The sequence below is a fragment of the Typopeltis vanoorti genome, chromosome 5 (assembly GCF_054136105.1).
Source record: "Typopeltis vanoorti isolate ZY-2024b chromosome 5, IOZ_Tvanoo_1.0, whole genome shotgun sequence".
In the NCBI taxonomy this organism is placed as follows: domain Eukaryota; kingdom Metazoa; phylum Arthropoda; class Arachnida; order Uropygi; family Thelyphonidae; genus Typopeltis; species Typopeltis vanoorti.
The window spans coordinates 80887123-80906976 of NC_143553.1; the positions used below are offsets into that span (position 1 = coordinate 80887123).

General features: G+C 34.4%; 1 protein-coding gene across 1 annotated transcript in view; it reads left to right on the top strand.

Moving 5' to 3' along the window:
* The window catches only part of Mon1 (vacuolar fusion protein MON1 homolog), a 90676-nt gene that overhangs the window by 8457 nt on the left and 62365 nt on the right, over positions 1-19854 (top strand). Inside the window, exon 2 of the mRNA XM_090393211.1 lies at positions 12965-13128. Within this exon, the coding sequence (XP_090249337.1) occupies positions 12965-13128 (164 nt within the window). The remainder of the gene's footprint in view (positions 1-12964; positions 13129-19854) is intronic.

Consider the following 19854-nt stretch of genomic DNA (forward strand, 5'->3'; position numbering starts at 1 on the left):
TGTGACTAGTGGTGTGCCACAGGGTTCTGTTCTTGGACCACTGCTTTTCAATTTGTTCATTGACGATATAGGAAAGGATCTGAGAGGAAGTGTTCACTTGTTTGCTGATGATGCAAAGTTGGGTAGAGCAATAGTGAGTGCACAGGATGTCAAAATTTTGCAAGATGATTTGGATAGTTTGGAGGACTGGGCTAAGTAAAATGGATGTCAATTTAATGTGGCAAAGTGTAAGGTTATGCATTTTAGGTTGAAAAGATTAGCAGCAGTATATCACATTGGTGGAACCGTACTCCAGGAGATTGAGGTTAGGGATTTGGGAGTGTTGGTTGATAGAGATTAGCAGCAGTATATCACATTGGTGGAACCGTACTCCAGGAGATTGATGAGGCTAGGGATTTGGGAGTGTTGGTTGATAGGGAGTTGAAGTTTAGGGGGCACATTGCAAAAGTGGCTAAATCAGTTCATCAAATCACTTGGTTTCTGAAAAATACTTTAATAAGTAGAGACAAACAAGTTATTGTTCCTCTGTATCAAGCCTTGAAGACCCCATCTAGACTACTGTGCCCAGATATGGGTGCCAGGGTTTCTTCTCGATGGGGAGGAGGTGGAGAGGATCCAGAGACGAGTGACCAAGATAATAGCAGGACTATGGAATGAACCTTACGGGAACAGGTTGAAGATTTGTGGGCTGCAGAAATTGGTTGATAGGCGAAAAAAGGGGGTGATATGATTGAGACATTCAAATTACTGAAGGGTTTCTATAAGATTAATTCAGAAGATATTTTTGAGAATAGGACTGGAAGTGGGAGGACTAGGGGCCATCCATGGAAGTTTGGTAAGAGTGTGGTTAGCAAGGGTGTTAGAGCTAGGTTTTTTACTTGGAGAGTGGAATAAGCTGCCAGAGTCTGTTGTGGATGCCATGACTGTAAATGAGTTCAAGGTGAAGTATGATAGATACTGTGTGAATGTTGAATAGTTCTTGACATGATGTTGGATCTCCTTCGATGAGTCTAAGGACTCCTTGGAGCTGCCCGTAATAATAATCATCTACTGCCAACTTTCATTCTGACAGATTTTTGAAAATCTTTCTAAATTAAAAAAAAAATAGAATAATTTAAGCAGAGTAACACTTGTAATATCTACACACAAAAAGAAAAACAGTCAGACTCACAAAAATAATGTCTAAACTGCTATCAAGTTATAGACAGATTTTTAGTTGACATTCTGTAGTTTTGGTTAAGGTTGTAAAGTATTTGGTTAGGACTAAAATTTAGGATTGCGTTCATATGAATGGTAGTCCTCACAGGGTAAAAACATGGGTTTGTTAAAAAGGTTGACCCATACCATGTTTTTAGTAAACATAAGACTTTCCTTTTAAGAAATGTTTATTTTTATAAAAGCATTTGTACAGAATAGTGCATGGCTAGGCATGGAAAGTTTGTAGATACTAAAATATTTTTTTATATTTTCAAAACGCATGTATAAAGGTATACTGGAATATAAGGATTCCAGAAATAAAATTTTTGTTTAAGTTTTTAAATTGTTTAAGTTTATCTTCTCATCCCTTGTTGCTAGCCTTAGCACAGCTGTAGATGATCTGGGTTAAATTCCTGTTGATGATGTGAAACCATTTCTCAGAAATAAATGGTTTTTCATCAGAATGTTGAATAATCTAGTCTGATACAGAAGTGGAATGATTTTTCTTTCCTGATTAATTCAGATTTTTCATTCTATAAACTAAAAAAACAGCCTTGTAACATAAGAGCAGACTATGAACAACAGGACATTGTTTTGCTCAAAAATGTCCCTGTGTGCAGATTGAGTGCAGAATACTGATTAAAGGTATGCTAAAGGATTAGGGTCCTAGATCATAGTGAGGATGGAGAGCATTGGTCAAAGTAGGACCTGGATTTGGAGGCTAAGAAAAATCAGGAACTTGATCTAGAAAATATTCTGGATACTCCAAGTAAATATGGAATTGTAGAAAGTTTTTTCACTTGGTTTACAAATCAAATTAAACTTGCCAAGAAATTTTATTTTTGTTTATTCCTTTATCTGGTTTGATTACACTTACATTCAGGATTAAAAAAGAATATAATTTGTGAAACCCTGGAATTGGAGATGGACCTGAAGGCTATACATTAGGGCCAGCATCCCATATAACAACTAATCAGCCAACCAGAATAGCATTTCAAGTATGTCTTCTATTTACATATCATTTCTGTACTACCTCTCAGTTTCTAAATCAACAAACATGACTGCACTTAATGTGATGCTGATGTATTTGTGTAATTTTTGCTTCTAAGTAAGTTTTAAAAATTATACTTCCCTCTAATGCAATGATTTTATTCTCTAATGATGCAGTAGTTGATAAAAGATTATCACAGAATCTTTCTACACCTCTAATGTGTAAAAGTGACTCGCATATTGGTTACATACTGTAGCCAACAAATGTGTACATATATTAGACTTTGGAAACAGCATAAAGGCACTTTATGCTGTTTTGTGATGACATGGAATGCTTTGAACATAAAAATTACATCCGAGATCATTTGTATGGCAAGTCAGGATTGGCAGACCATGATCTGGATACTCCTTCGCATAGGATCAGATGGAGAAAAACATCTTAATTACATAGAAGCCGTTACCGGTTTGAGAGGCTATTCTTAGAATCAGCATCAGCTACAAAGCACTCTCCCAACTCAACAAGTATGGTTGCATTAATTTGCCAAAGATCTGGGAGCCTATCATTTTAAGACCTAATAGCAAGACTTCTCTGAATTAACTTTAGTTATCTGATCCATAGAGAGTGCCATGTAAGGACATTAGGTGTCAGTTGCAATTTAAATTGTTTCTACAATTACTTGGTTTAGTGCTGTGTGCCTGTCACAGTTATCATTGTGCTCTGATGATGCTAGGTAGAAAACCAGCAAAATATTAATGAGCTTAATAAATGTATTTTTTGTTCTTGGTGTAAGTTATACCATTAAGCTTTATTATAGATAATGAACAACACCTAAGCTTTTCTTTACATATGTTTTTTATCAATAGACATCTGGCTGATGTGACACTTATTTGCATATAATAAACTCTCTTTAACCCCCCAACCAGCCGGTGTGGATGAAATATTCAACACTCTCTAGCTTTTTTCATGGATCAAAATTTCGTCGGCATTCTACCTTTTATCATGCCATTACCTTCCTCCGCCGTTAATCTCGTTACGGCTATTCTATAGCATTAGTGGATTAACTGTTGCTGAGTGACCTTTGTGTCCCCTCCCCCTGTCTTTACGTCTATTGTGTTGCTTAGAATTACATTTACTGTCCTAAGTTATTTGACCTTTCTTGCCTCTAAAATGATTTATTGTGTCTCTTCCCAAAAATTGAAACCAATTTCACATATGCGAAAAAAAAAATCAATCCTGAAATGCCCACTGATCAGCTTTTGCAATGAATCTATTTAGTGATAGTGAATTTGGGGTATTTTATTCTACAAATTTGTTCTTTCACTTTACGTATAATAATTGAATAATTTTTTTTCGAATTTTAAAATTTTCAAATGTTTGCTTTGAAAATATTATGTCAAATATTTATATTTTTAAATAATATTTATTGAAATAAATATGTCCTTTTTCTTTCGTTTCTAGCGAAATAGCATTATATGGATCATCACATTTCAGATTTAGAAACGATTTTTTGTTATTCATAAAGACAAAATAAAAAAAAAATGTTAAAATGCTAAATTACCTTACTCGGTTTCCGATTGTGTCTTTTTGGTATCAAAAATTTATATCCAATGATATTTTAGCAGTGATTCTTCCCCTTCGTCATTTATTTATTTATTTGTATTATGCATATTACGATAATATGTAGTGCATAACCTCGTAGATATGTTGAAATTATAATGTGAAAAATATCATATACGGAATGATTCAACATTTTTGCTCATTTTGAAGATTTTCTAATGCTTTCCCCCCTCCTTATTCTCTCCTGGAACTGAATTGCATAACTACTCTAAATTTCTATACAGGTTTGAAAGCTTTTCTAGACAGCATTCAAAATCAATTACTTAATTTTACCATTTTGACAAAAGATATACGGCAATCAGATTGTATCGTGAAGCTTCTAAATCTGTTCTATTTATTTGCAATCCAAAACCAGCTGTTCTACTGCCCGCTGAAATTATGTGAAATTTTAGAAATAATAAGCTATATTTTCACCATGCAAAATTGTTTATATGCATACCACACAAAAGAAAGTTCAGTAGTATTATTTGTGTTTGTTTTTCTTTTAAAAAATCTAAATATTACTTCTTCTGCTGCTGGAAGCTATTTCTGAAATAATCTACGTCTTATAAATACTTGGTAATTCTACAAATCAGTGCACCGGAAGAGTTGCACTGATTATTCTTTCACTTTACGTATAATAATTGAATAATTTTTTTTCGAATTTCAGAATTTTCAAATGTTTGCTATGAAAATATTATGTCAAATATTTATATTTTTAAACAATATTTATTGAAATAAATATGTCCTTTTTCTTTCGTTTCTAGCGAAATAGCATTATATGGATCATCACATATCAGTTTTAGAAACGATTTTTTGTTATTCATAAAGACAAAATAAAAAAAATTTTAAAATGCTACATTGCATTACTCGGTTTCCGATTGTGTGTCTTTTTGGTATCAAAAATTTATATCCAATGATATTTTAGCAGTGATTCTTCGCCTTCGTCATTTATTTATTTATTTATTTATTTGTATTATGCATATTACGATAATATCTAGTGCACATCCTCGTAGATATGTTGAAAATTATTATTATTATTATTATTCCTGATACCTCCAAGGAGTCCGAAGACTCATCGCGGGAGGACATCTTCAACTGTCTCTACATCTTACCTCTACTACGAATCAACGCCATCTACCGCCCACCTCCAACACTACCACAACTAGTAATTTTTTTTGTCTGTAAATTGCGTGTGTTCTGAAGGGCCGATTTGTATGTATGCGGGATGAAAAACCCGAGTTTCCGGGAGAAAAAACCCTGCTACCTCCGTATGAGATCGGCTAACTCACCATCGATTGAAATCGACCAGATAAAGATTCCTCCCGTCGCGACGAGAATCGAACTTAGGCCTATTCCAATCGAAGGGCGCAATGTACCGTCGTTCTTCCAATTGCGCTACGGAGGCAAAAATATCATATACGGAATGATTCAAAATTCTTTTTCATTTTGAAGATTTTCTAATGCTTTCCCCCCCTCCTTATCCTCTCCTAGAACTCACAGGTTTGAAAGCTTTTCTAGAGAGCATTCAAAATCAATTACTTCATTTTACCATTTTGACAAAAGATATACGGCAATCAGATTGTATTGTGAAACTTCTAATTCTGTTCTATTTATTTGCAATCTAAAACCAGCTGTTCTACTGCCCGCTGAAATTACGTGAAATTTTAGAAATAATATGATATATTTTTCACCATGCAAAATTGTTTATATGCATACCACACAAAAGAAAGTTCAGTAGTATTATTTTTGTTTGTTTTTCTTTAAAAAAATCTAAATATTACTTCTTATGCTGCTGGAAGCTATTTCTGAAATAATCTAGTCTTGTAAATACTTGGTTATATCCTCTTAGCTGGAGGAAAAGCTGAAGGCTTATTACTCTCAGTGCTATTGAGAAGAAAGGGGAGAACACTAAAGTGCCCCAGGCTGTAGTGCAGAATATGTCAAGAATGTCTTGTTTCCTTTTCGATTGTTGATTACCTATATTCTAACAGAAATACTGATATTTCGTTTACATGCTTATACATTATTTATGCCAAAATAATTGCTTAATTTATAATGATCGGTTTCACTTTTATTATCAAAAATTAGAAATTAAATCATACAATTATCTTGAAAAAGAGGATTTGAATTATTTTCAAAGAAAAGGTGCATATGCGTTTCATAATCTTCTTTTTTTTGGGGGGGGGATATAGACCTAAGCAATCTGCGGATATTTCAGATAATTTATTTCATAAATCGTTCGCAAGACAGCTGTTACAAACGTAAATCACTTGGGGAACATACCCATTCATTTTAGTGTAAAATAGTAGCAAAGGTTCAGTTACTTTAGATATCTAATCTAGAAGAAAATGTTATGTCTGCTGAGATTAGAATCATACGTGAATAATTTTTCTGACATGATTTCTCTATTCGTTATAATGTAACCAATTTCCATATTTTTTTCCCTCCTGCAGACTTCATGTAGTGTCTATATGCAGTGATTTCTTCTTTGAACTATAAGAAAAAAAATCAGATAACAGGAGAAAAATATGTAGTCTTTTCTTTTCCACTGGCTGAATTTACGATGTTCTTTCTTTGTGTTTTGAAGAGAAACTGCAAATGACTTTTTTCTTACTATTTTTGCCATTATAACATCTCATATAATTATAAGAGTGACATTTTACCGTTTTTCTCCCACACGAGAAACAGAAATAAGGTGGTAATAATATTGTTGATTCTGCCAAACTTCATTGTAGCAGAAATTTTTATTACAAAACTGTAATATATATATATATATCTCCGAAACAAGAAATTTGGAACCCATATCACATCAATGTTGAGTGTTGGCAAGGTGAAAATGTTCCCGTTATTATTTATATATTTCATTTATTAACTAGGGGGGCTATGCCCCCCCCCCCCCCCCCCCGTGTTCCGGTATGGTAGACCAGTTCTCCTTCAATTGTGATAACTCGAAAGGGGGTTCAGCCCCTGAATTCTGATGACTCGAATTTTGAAGACTCGACACTCAGGGTAGCCCCTGAGTTTCAAAACGTTTCAATAAACATGACATAAAAAAGCTTATCATTTTATATATATATAGGGTAGATTTTATTTCATTATTTTTTATTGTTTTGATGAAATACTTTACCTGGAATACTCTTTCCAGTTTCTCTGTGTTATAAAGAGAACTTAAAAATTAGCCTTCAAGATGAAAAAGAAACAGTGCATTCGGGTATCCCTCTATCAATATTTGTAGTCCTGAAAAGGACTGTTTTGATGGCTTTGAAAACAAACATTTTTTATTTCATACTGTTCAGAATTTAAAATTCTTGAACAGCGTGGAACACCTTGAAGCAAGGATAAACATACAAAGCAGTTTTACACTCAGGGCACCAGATTTTTGTTTCCTTTCTGATATTTTTTTTATTACATACATAATATTTGCGTGGAGGTTTTTTTTTTTTATTAGCCGTTGGTGGTAGATTTTCGGGATAATGGTTGGAGTTAGCAGCGTTCAACCTCAGATGTCTGATAGGATTTCCTGTTTTTCTGCTTGCTGAAGAAGGTGCATGTGCATGCAGCAATGCTTTCGCAATTTCTATTCTGTATTCTAGATATGTTATGGTAGACAAACATTTTTTCTTGTACAGGAGGAAACTGTTCCAAATAACAAAATCCAAACACTTCAAAATTCAAATAACATGTCCGAACACTTTTTTGTAATATTTTTTATGCTGTTTCCTCATTACAGAGTAGAATGATAGCTGCTGATCGCACCTGTCGACTCAACCCATAGTGTCGTTGTATGCACACACAGCAATGGGTTTTTCTTTCTTCAAACCATGCTTCTCCACGGATTCCGCTGATGGATTGTACAGGGAAGATAGCAGAAAAACATCTTTTTTGTCTTTCCAACGTAGTGCAAAGACTTTCCCTCGCTGATAAGTTCGGATTTCCCCCTTCGATAGCTTTCCTGAAGCCAGATCTGGAGGCATATCTCGCCTTTTTGCATTTACAGTACCATAACTATCTGTAAGATGCTGTAAAAGCAAATCAGCGAGTTCAGGACACATATATAGTAATTATCCATTATAATGCAGTAACCTTTCCCCAGTAAAGAGTCTAGTAACTGCATTACTGCACGCATCGACAAGGGGAGATCCGAATATTTATTGTGCTCGATTACAGTTTGCTTTCCCGTATAAGGTTTGAAATCCCAAAGATATCCACTTTCCGATTCACAAAGCATAAAAAATTTTACTCCATACTTCGCTTTCTTTTTGGGAATATACTGCTTACATTTCAGTCCACCTTCATTTTTGACGGATTTTCATCAGAAAATCATAAATTTTGTTGAGGACTGGGCAAGGATGTGTTGCCTGATCGTATTCTTCATTATTCTGAAAATGCAAATACTTCATGATGAGATTGAATTGTTTTTCAGTCATAACATCACGAAACATTAGCGTGTTCAGAATCCAGTCTGTAGACCAATACATTTAGAGAGCTGGCTTTCGAAATGTATTTCGAAACTTCGGTTTTTTCACTTTCTTTATTCTGATATTGCATTTGAAGGATGACAGTGATTTTAAATATTAATTTCACCTGTATCCGAATATCACATAATTTCCTGTGATTATGTGAGGGGGGGGGTGTTAAACAATCAGAGGCGAAATAAAGTTCAATTCAATTGTAAAAATATGGAAATGAAATTTCACATTTGATATACATATTTTGAATGATAAAAATAAGCAAATGTATCGCTTACTTTAAAAATTGGAGAATAAAATATCTGAATTATGCAGAAAATATAAATTTAAATCATAACTGTTAATTTCATTTTGTAATGACCAATTATACAAGGAAACCAAGAAAGTAAAAGTACAGATTACTATACAACATGAAGAAAAAATTTAATAATATGATTAAAGAATTTCATGTTATTCTCTATAAAGCAAAGTTGCTCAAGCGTGTCCTAAAGGAAATCTGTTAAGTAATATTCGATTTCGATGGTTTTGTACAAAAATAAAATTAATATAACCTGGAACGTCGGCAGCCGGTTTTCTTTTCTTTTTTTAAAAGAATATTCCAAATAATTATCGTGAATTAATTTCTTCGAGAACAAAGAAAAATCTTTTGTCTAGTAGCGATTAAAAAATTAGCGCAAAAAAATAAAAAATTAAATTGGTTAAGTGAAGAAATTATGCAAGACCTTTATTTTGTCCAGAAATTAAAATTGTATTGTACAATAAAAAGAGAAAACAAAAATATAAATAATTTCTCTATTTTTATTCTATCATATATAACTAAAATTCAGTTCACCAGCATGGAACAAGAAAGTCCGTTTCTTGTTATAGGCAACTAAGAGGCAGCTACGAACGGGAGATAATCCGATTAACCTTTCTCTTCAGCGTGAGGGTTTATCACACCTTCTAATGGACATGAGAGTCAAATTGCACTTCTTATCCAGGTTCTTTAAACAGGTGGGCTGAATCTTATCCAGATTTAGTTGGACGTCTATAGACGTCCTAGCCGGTAGGAAGGTTAAAACTTTATTACAAGAAAATTTACTGTGTTATTTATGCCACGTTACTTAGCTGTTTATTTACTTTTGTTGCATCAGTAGCAAAATATGTCATACTGGTAAATTTATTTGTCACTGCAGTACTTTTCAAAACCTTTTTTAGGCATTCATTTAGCAAATCACTTTTCCTGTCTTTTTTTTTTTTTTTTTTTTTGCAATCAACGTCATGATGCTGTGTAGAACTGACATCTCTAATTAGAGAAATGATCAACTCTCCTGCAGAATTGGCCTTTTTTTGTTCTTTGCAAACCAGTGAAATGTAGTGCCAATCACTTTTCCTTCCATGAGGCTACAGGTGGCTGTTGTCAGACATGCTGTTGCTGCAGTCATGTAATCACAGAAAAAATAATAGGACTTACACAGCGTTACCACTTTGTCCATGACAACACAACAGAAATCAGTTGGCACATTAATGCTGTTATTTCTGTGTGCACAGGCAGAGATAGACTAGACTTGCAGCAGTAGCATCTCAGTCTACCAGACACACATGTTGAGCTCTAGCAGAGAACAAAGGTGATCAATTAAGTGTTACTAGGTTTTGTCTTTTAAGTGCTGCTGTTTGACTCGTGTATTAAATGATAGCATGAAAGGTTTTTTTTTTCCCTATTGCTTATATATATATATATATATCAGTTTCACACATTTGCCACACTAGCCTACAATAACGTGCTGTAGCACACTACTGCTATGTGTAAGAAGGGACAAGGAGGAGATAAGGAATGTTTTTTTAATTAGATGTAGGATTATTCTTGCCATGAAAGGCAATTTTTTTGCAGTTAGACTGGGAATGGATGTTGAGCAGAGGAAAGTGGAAGAATGATGTATGCTGGTTCAGGTGAAGTGTACAAAAGACAAAGTGAAAAATCAGACAGTGATTAGTGAGTCTGCTGAAGAAGTCAACATTTAATCTACTTGCCCTTTGCACAGTACAAAAAATTTTTAGGTTGGTTTTGACTGCAAAATTCCAAGGCCAAGTAAATCTGACTTCAAAAAAATGAAGGGAAGTGGTAATCTACTGTTTTAAAAAAAAATATTCTTTTTTTTTTCTCTCTCCAGATACATTCCTCCCTGCCATTCCTTTTTCAGTTTAATTTCTTTTGGATTTTTAAAACATTATTTGAAATTGTATTGGATCTATTGGATTCACTATTGGATCTCAGAAATATTTTTCATTACATTAGAAAAAGTGTTATATTTTCCAATAAATTAGAATTTTTTATATTTTCTTAATTTTAATATTTCTGCACTATTATGAAAGGTCACAGAACCTGTAGTTCATGCTTTGTGTATGGGCAATGCTGTATGTATGTACGAGGGTGGCCTGAAAAGTTCTCGGCTTCGATCATAGATGGCAACACTATCAGCAAGATTTTTTTTTCTAAGTTGGTACATCTGTCATAAGCATCCATGTGAAACTGCAAGTCGTTCTTTCAAGTAGTTTTTTTTTATACAACTGTCTGAAGCAAAAGTGTTGTCTGTATCCCTTGAAATGGATAAAATTGAGTATCGTGCGGTTATAAAATTCTTTGTAAAAGAAGGTTTAACGCTAAAAGAAATTCATTCAAAGTTCATAAAAGTTTATTTGCACTCTTCTTCATTTTTGACAATTAAGAAATTGGCTGCCGAGTTTAAACACGGCCATACCAGCCTTGAAGATGATCCACTTGAAGGACGTCCAAAAAGTGTAATAACACCAGAAATCATTGATCAAGTGCACGATATGGTATTGGATGACTGGCGAGTCAAAGTGCATGAAATTGCTGAGACTATAGGCATTTCAAAAGAACATGTAGGATATATTTTGCATGAAGAATTGCAAATGAAAAAGCTTTGTCCAAGATGGGTGCCACGCTTGCTCACAGTAGATCAAAAACGCACTCGCATGAAAATCTCTGAACAGTGCTTGGAGCATTTTAACAAAAATAAAACTGATTTTGTGCATGGATTTATTCCTATGGATGAGACTTGGATTCACCGGTCATCCAATGAGAAAAGACCCGGTTTACAGAAGAAAAAAATCATCTTTCATCAGGACAATGCACCTGCCCACAAAAGTGTTTTGGCAATGGGAAAGAATTGTTGGAACATCCACCCTATTCCTCAGATTTGGCTCCCTCTGATTTCTATCTCTTCCCAAAACTAAAACTCTTCTTCCCTGGTCAGCATTTTTCTTCAAATCAAGAGGTGATTGTAGCTGTAGAGGGGTATTTTGCAGATCTTACTGAGAACCACTACTGGATGGGATAATGGCACTGGAGCATCGCTGGAATAAATGTATTAGTCTTAAGGGAGATTATGTTGAAAAATAAAAATAATTTTTAAATTATAAATTTGTTTTTTCATTGTTAGGTTAGGTGTGTGTGTGTGTGTGTGTGTACATATATGTCAGTGGCATCGCATGCCCATTTAGGTTAGGTGTGTTGTCGTGGCTTATGCAACCTATGCTACAAAATTCACGTTAATTTGACTACATGATTGCATTTTTATTGATGTATGAAAGGTTTAAGAGTATAGCACATTGGTGCTCATCTTAATTGGTCTAATGCAATTAATTATAGCATAACTTTGAATACTTTAATTTATCAATTAATTGTAACCAAATCTGCTCAGAGTGAGGGACAATGTTTTTGCTTTAAGATACTGTATATTAGAAAACAGTAAGGAAGGAGAATGCTATATTTGGTTGGTATATTTGACTTACTCAAGGGTGTAAAATTTGGAAGAGAAGGACGAGGCTTACCTCCTTCGACTACAATACCGATTCCCATTGTAAATATTTTTTGGAACCCAGTAAACACAATTATGCTGATTCACTGTTCCATTAAACTTAAATTGTGCTTCATCAGACCAAATGATCTTCCTCACAAACTCCTCATCTACCATGTGTTGAAACTACTCACAATACTGCATTCTTCGACCAGGATCATCTTCATTTATTCATTGCATGTAATAATCTTGGTATGTAAACTTTCCATTTAACTGCTTTAAGAATGTGCCATATGCTTGCACTGCTTACTCCTGTCTCATGTGCACATTGTGCGGTAGACTTCTGTGGTGAGTGTGTAAACTGTTTCAACACCAAGCAGGACTTGTTGCTCTGTGAGGCCTCCCAGATCTTCCCTTCTGCACATCACACACGGTGCCATGAGTCTCAAACTTATCATAAATACATGCAGTTGTGAGGTGTGTTGCAAACTCACGCCTCCATTGTCATTGAATAACATTCTCAAATTTGAAATACCACTTTCAAATCGTCTTACGTTTCTCGAACGACAATTGTGCCTTGGACATTTTGTTTGACTGTCCTACCGGTCATATGTAGATGCCAGTATTCATGCGAGTAATGACATCTTTTGAGAGAATATCATACTACACATTGCTACCGTAATTCGATTGAACTTTGAAAAAGTCCATAGATGACATCTGTTAAAGTGTGTATACATTTTTTGATGGACTCTTTCTCTGTGTGTGTGTGTGTGTGTGTGTGTGTGTGTGTGTGTGTGTGTGTGTGTGTGTGTGTGTGTGTGTGTGTGTGTCAGTGTAAAAATTTAGATATAACATAGCCTAAAATGACATCTAATCATCATTTTTATTTTACTTATTTATTTATATAGTCTGAGGAAGCAAACACTCAGTTGGATAGGTTACCTACAGCAGAGACGAAGGATGAGCAGAGAGATTTAATTGATGATATTGAAGAAGTAAATAGCCTTGAATGGAAACAGCATAAGAAACATATATTTGTTCTTAGTGAAGCAGGAAAACCAATATATTCCAGGTAAATATTTCTCTCTTTCTCATATACACATGCATATGCAGAAATAGAGTATTTAATATATGAGACTTCTATAATGGGATCTATAATCTTTGATTCACCCACTCATTATTTTTCAATTAAAAAGATCTACTTGCTCTCTATTGCTCAATCCCTGTACTCAACTTCCTGGGATGGCTTCCCCTCACCTGTATTAATCCTTTAAAATCTCCTCATCTTTAATATTTCTATCATGTCTCCTCTTTTCTACCTATACCACCTTGACAGTTTCTCAATCTTTCCCCATGACAAATATTTCATTCTACAGATATTGCTTTAATTATTTGTGTCTGGATTCTTTCCCTCTCTCTCTCTCTCTCCACCAGAGTTTTTTCATCATATTTGTAACCAGATTTGCAGACAGTAGTCTGCATGGTCTAATCAAGTCTTTGTCCAATGGCAACCACCTCCTTATCCCTACTTGTGTATGCACTTTTTTTATGTAGCAGTAGTAGTAGCGCATTGTGAAATATTTGCATTGTTCACTCGGGACTTCAGACCTTTTTCAAAACTTGTATGCTCTTGTTCCTTATTATCTTTTCCTTTCCACATACCACAGATTAAAAATTAATGAAACAAGATTTTACTGTGGATGATAAATTTCTCCAAAAAAAAGTTAAAAAATTCATAAATAAAAATCCAAGGGGGAAATCAACCGTCACTTTCATTTGCTGTTTTTCACTGCTCAAATATCAATAACTGCCCTGACATCTCTCTCTCACTAAAGTTCAATTTTCTTCCATTGAAATATCCTAGTGAGGTCATCCTTCTTGGGGACTTCAATGTCTACAACCTAACCAAGCAGGCAGGGATGCTGAGATATTTGCCATTAGCAGTGACTATCTATGATAGGAAATCTCCAAGAAGAGTAGTGCACCTATCTATGATAGGCTGCCAAGAAGGGTGCGAGGGCTAGATTTTTCTCTCAGAGGGTAGTGCGTGATTGGAATTGATTGCCATTGGATGTTGTTGAGTGCAAGCAGTGTGAATGAATTCAAGAATAAGTATGATAGCTGGTGTGTGTAGTATGTGGCCTCCCTCGATGCGTCTCTGACTCCCTGGAGGTCTCTCTTAATAATAATAATATTTGAGCATTTCAGGCCAAATTTCATCTACTCCAGCTGCCTTTCCACATTTCAGGTTTCTGATGACTTTTTCTACTTCAAGCTTGGATATGTATTCTTGATTGCATTCCTGTCGGGAGTTTTCTAACATTATGCTGTCACTGCTTGTTTCATTTTCAGTGTTTCATAGTAATTACTCTAAACTTCAAGAATATCTTTATCTTCAGTTTTCATGTCTGATTCCTTTTATAATACTTTTTCCTCCATTTCTAAGCTTTTTCAATAGCCTCCAGAATATTTTGCTACCTTCCTAATATTTATTTTCTATGTTCTTACCAAAGTCTTCCCATGACTTTTGTTTAGCTAGTTTTACACAGTGCTTTGCTTTCTTAGATTTTTCATTGTATTCTCTAAGAGCACAAGCTGATTTGCTTTCAGGTTCTTTCTGTATGCTTTTTTTTTTCTTTTCCTTTACTGCCTCTTTAGCTTCCCGAGTCCACGGTGGAGTTATGATTTTTTTTCTCTCCATACTTCAGGTATGCAGATGACACAGTCATCTGCATACCTGAATCTGAAGATGATCTTCAAAACTTAGTCACAGAAATTTACAATAGAAGCTTACACATGGGATTAATTATTAACCTAAAGAAAACAAAGTGCATGATTATATCAAAAAAAAAAAAAACAATAAATAAGAAATTAAACATAACTGCTAACAAAAAGAAAATTGAACAGGTTCAGTCTTTTATATAATTGGAACAAATGTTTACAGACAGAGGAAAAATTCCCTTAAAGAAATAAAAAGAATAGAGATAGCAAGAAAAGCTTTTATTGATATGAAAACTGTTCTAACATCCAGAGACATTAATATAGACACAAGAAAAAGATTAATTAACTGCTGTATCTGGTCAAGCCTTCTCTACAAGAGTGAAACTTGGATCCCAAATAAAGAAGCAGAGAAAAAATTAGAAGCTTTTGAAATGTGGACCATCAGAAGAATGTTGAAAATATCATGGACAGAGAAAATGAAAACTGAAGTTATTTTAAAGAAAGCAAAAACGAAAAGAATATTAATGAAAATAATTAAAGAACGAACACTTAAATATTTTGGACATCTAACTAGACAAGAAGGCATTCAGAAATTAATATTAGAAGGGAAAATGGATGGAAAAAGAGGGAGAGGTAGACCCAGGAGAATGTGGTTTGAAGACATTAGGGATTGGACTGGCTTGAATTACCATAAATGTTCCAGAGCAGCAAAAGAAAGAAAAAGGTTCTGTGACATGGTTGCCAACCTCCTTCTAGCGATGACACTTGAAGAAGTTCTTACTAAAGTCTTCCCATGAACTTGTTTAGCTTGTTTTACACAGTGCTTTGCTTTCTTAGATTTTTCGTTGTATTCTCTGAGAGCGCAAGCTGATTTACTTGCCAGGAACTTTTCTGTATGCTTTTTTTCTTTTCTTTGACTGCCTCTTTAGCTTCCTGAGTCCATCCACAGTTGAGTTCTGATTTTTCTCTTCTTATGGACAACCTGACCACATATTTGCGAGTAAATATGTGGTCAGGGAACTTTCCATCATTAAAAAGTTAATGGAATCTAATAATTACCACCATAATCAAATCCAACAGATAATTGAATCTTATGTTCCAATACCTAAGGTTTCTTCAACAGTCTGCAGAGTTCCAATCCCCTACATTCCAGGAATCTCAGAACCTATAGGTAGAATTTTAAAAAAGTACCAATTGATTCCCCCGTATATTCCTATCAACAAAATTTCTTCCTTATTGCCTTCTACTAAAGATAAACTGTCATCTCTATCTTTGGCTGGTGTTTACCAAATACCATGTGAATGCGATGTTTCTTATTTTGGACAAACTGGCCGTTCTGTGGAAAAAAGAATTAAAGAACATCAATATTATATTGATTACAACAAACCTCAGAAGTCTGGTCTAGCACAACACAGTATTAACACTACCAATAATATCCAGTGGGATAAAGCTTTTCTCCTTCATAGATGCAGGTTCAAATATGAATGCCTCTTTAAAGAAAGTTGTGAAGCTATTTTACACCGACCGAATTTAAATTCAAATGATCGTCTCTCTCTCTCTCTCTCTCTCGAAGATCTGGGAGACTTTTATTTTATGTAATCATTAAAAAACCAATTATCTTAAATATTAATTATTTATTAATGTCTTTCATTTCCTATCTTGCAACAACATTGTATTTTAATAGGTGATCCACTGAATGTTCGTTACTTGTATTCCATTCCTATCTGTTTGTAACACTGAAGATATACTATTAGTTTTAGTATGAAATATCTATACCTTATTTATTAATTACAATCAGTATTTGGATAATTAGTCTCCCATTATGATTACTCTTTTCACTCTCATATAGTTACTATGAGTGCTGTTAATGAGAGCAATATAAGAATGGTCATACAGTTATCCTCTATATTATTATTATGATTATTATTATTACATGATCTCCAGGGAGTCCAAAGACTCATCGAGGGGGGGGGGTACCTACTCTACAACTCCCTGTCTCATTGTCATCATCATCACTAAATTTTTGATATATATCCTCAGGGGATGCACAATATATTATGATTGTACTGAACCAATTACATCATTATTAACTTTGATTGACATTATTGAAAGAGATAGACCCATAGTCATGTCAGTCATCTAGAAGCTTGTAGTGTCCATCACTGCAATGTGGCCTTGACAGTGTCTCTTGCATACTATATGGCCTCCCTCCAGGCATGATCAGGCAGCATAAATAGTAGGAAGATCATCTGGTTCAGTATCATACATTATCTGGCAGCTAGCCTGTGATGCTGTTTTCCTGCTGTATCACAGTATAGCTAGCCTGTGATACTGTTTTCCTGCTGTAAAACATTATCACAGGCTGGCTCACTCCAAAACCTATTCATACAGGCAGATATATTCACAGACTTTCTCATCTCTTTTCCTTTCCCCCTAAAAAAAGTATGTAATGATTTAAACTCTAACCAAGTCATCAATCTTCATTCCAGTGAAGCTTCCCTTACTGCTTGACCTAACCATATGTGCCACACCTTCCTATCTAATGGCCAACAGAGTCAGCCAAATGCTTAATTCATTCTTCATCCAATCCTACACTTCAGAAAGATTTTATAGTAATATCATTATCATTTACTATGTCTGGCATCAGGAAAAAAAAGTAGTTAGAATTTTAAAAACAATATCTATGCACTATCTTAAGGTCCCTACTTGAAATATGCAGCTCATATCCATTCCCATAGAGAGGAAGGGACAACTCCTTCCTCTCTATTATTGATGTGTATGAACAAGAGTTTCTTGTTCATACAGTTGACCTACTGTGGACAAACTAAAAGATCAGCCACTATTCACTTGGAAGAATATAAAAAATACATTTGTAATCACGATTATGGTGTCAGTCAAGTCGTGTGGACCATGCCTTGGACACATCACACAGAATTAAATGGGGGAGGGGAGGCAGTATGCTTCATTGCAGCAAGTTCATAAAGACTTTTTTTTTTAATCTACATCCCTAAAAACCAACTGAATTTAAATAAATATGAATGTGTTAAAGTTCCCTTCTTAGGGATCCCAAATTACAACTCAGCCCTTATAGAGAGTTCCTTTCCTAGTTAGGAAATTAAACAGTGAACAGCACTTGTTATACTAGATTTATGGTGTCATCTACCATTTGAGATAAAAGCTTTAATATTAAAATTGTATGTTTCAACCTTTATATCAAGGTCATCTTCAGGAGTATATACACATACTTATAGCAACATACCATAGTAAGCTGCATCAAGTCTAAAATTACTTAACCTGCCTGGTGGTAAAAATAAATAAATGAAATTAAGTAGAATTTTAAATGAAATTGATAATTGATTATATCAGCCAATCAGAATATTCTTATTCATGACTAATTCTTAGGCCTTACTATGAGCTCTTGGTAATTTATATTACTGCATTCATTCATTGGTTTGCCTTATAGTATTTAGCCTAGAGTCATATATAAAGAACTCTAGGATGTTATATAAGAGGCTTGTGAAACTCATAAAACAATCAAATTTATACAAAAACGATGGGCTAAAAATCTCCAAGTTTTGAACAGCATATGTGCAACCCTGACAACACTGCATCTCAAGCAATTATTAAATGTTTAAACCCCTTGGTGACTTATGGGCTACCTGGTATAAAGGACTACATCAGGGTGTGCTAGTGTGTGTGTGTGTGTGTGTGGTGCACATCCACAGAATAGCAATATTATATTTCCTCATTTATTCCTATTAAAGACTCCCCTAATTATTTCCTGGCTTTGTATGATTCCTAAAATTAAATAATATATATAATGCTTCATGACGAGGACACTTTTCAATATGTAAACATTGCATCAAATTTGCATTAATAGTCTGGTCGTCCAGTCACAAATATACAGACACCTTTGAGCCCTTTGAACAGACATACAGATGGCATAGTGGGTTAAATTCTTAGTGTTCCAGTAGTTTTAAACCACCCAGAAGGTGAGGAAGGGTGTGCACTGAGAACAATAACACCCAGAAATCATTGGCTGTGGTAGGACAGCGATATAAACAAGTTTTTAATATATAATTTTCTATAAATAATTTATACATTTTTTTGCCCATATTTACAATGGGAAACACTGTTGACAATCTACTAAATGTCCCATTTCTGCCAGAGCTTTCACAGATTGTATGATTATAGTCGAAGGAGGTTGGAACTTCTGTATAAATAAGTAAAATGAGTTATTTCAACCTTTCTTTGGTTCCATCCAGAAAAATAATTTCCCAAGTGATTACTTTTTCTGATTTCTGTGTATATTATATGGCTGTATTTAAAAATTGTATCAAAATTCAAATTATCCACGTTTCACTCTAGTATTTGCTAATAATGATCTAATCTCATCATGAAGTGTAAATCCTTTGTGCTTCTCACATAAACAGTGCGCGTGAAGCATAGCTGTTGTTCATTTGACCTTTATGCTATCCATATTTAAAATTATCATCGTCATCATTAATTTCCTGATATGTATTCCTAAGGAGTGTTCAGGTTACTATGATGGCACTACATGATTAAGTTTACATTATTGTTAATCTCCTATCAACAATTTTCCTCCAAATTAGTCTATTACTTGTAAGCACTCCAGTATAATCATATATATAATCATATCTAATATTTTGTTCTCCTAAGGTAGTTCTGACTGAATCAATCCACCTAGACCTTGGTCTTCCTCTGGGTCTCTCCTCTGATCATTGAAGGAGATTGGAATGTGAAGATTGGACAGGACAGTGAAGGATAGGAAAAAATAATGGGTAAATATGAATGTGGAGAAACCAATGAAAGAGGAGAAAGAATGCTTGAATTTGCCTTGAAACATGACATGGTAATTTGAAACACAAAATTCCAGCATAAAGTGGAAATTTCAGTCATCTGATGGAAGAATTAAGAACATTCTAGTCATGACACTCATAAGCAAGAGATGGGCCACATCAGTTCAGCAGTATCAAACATTTCAAGGAGCAGACATGAAAGGTCGAAACTGGTCTGAGTAGTGACCCTTATCATAATGCATAGCATTATACATGTC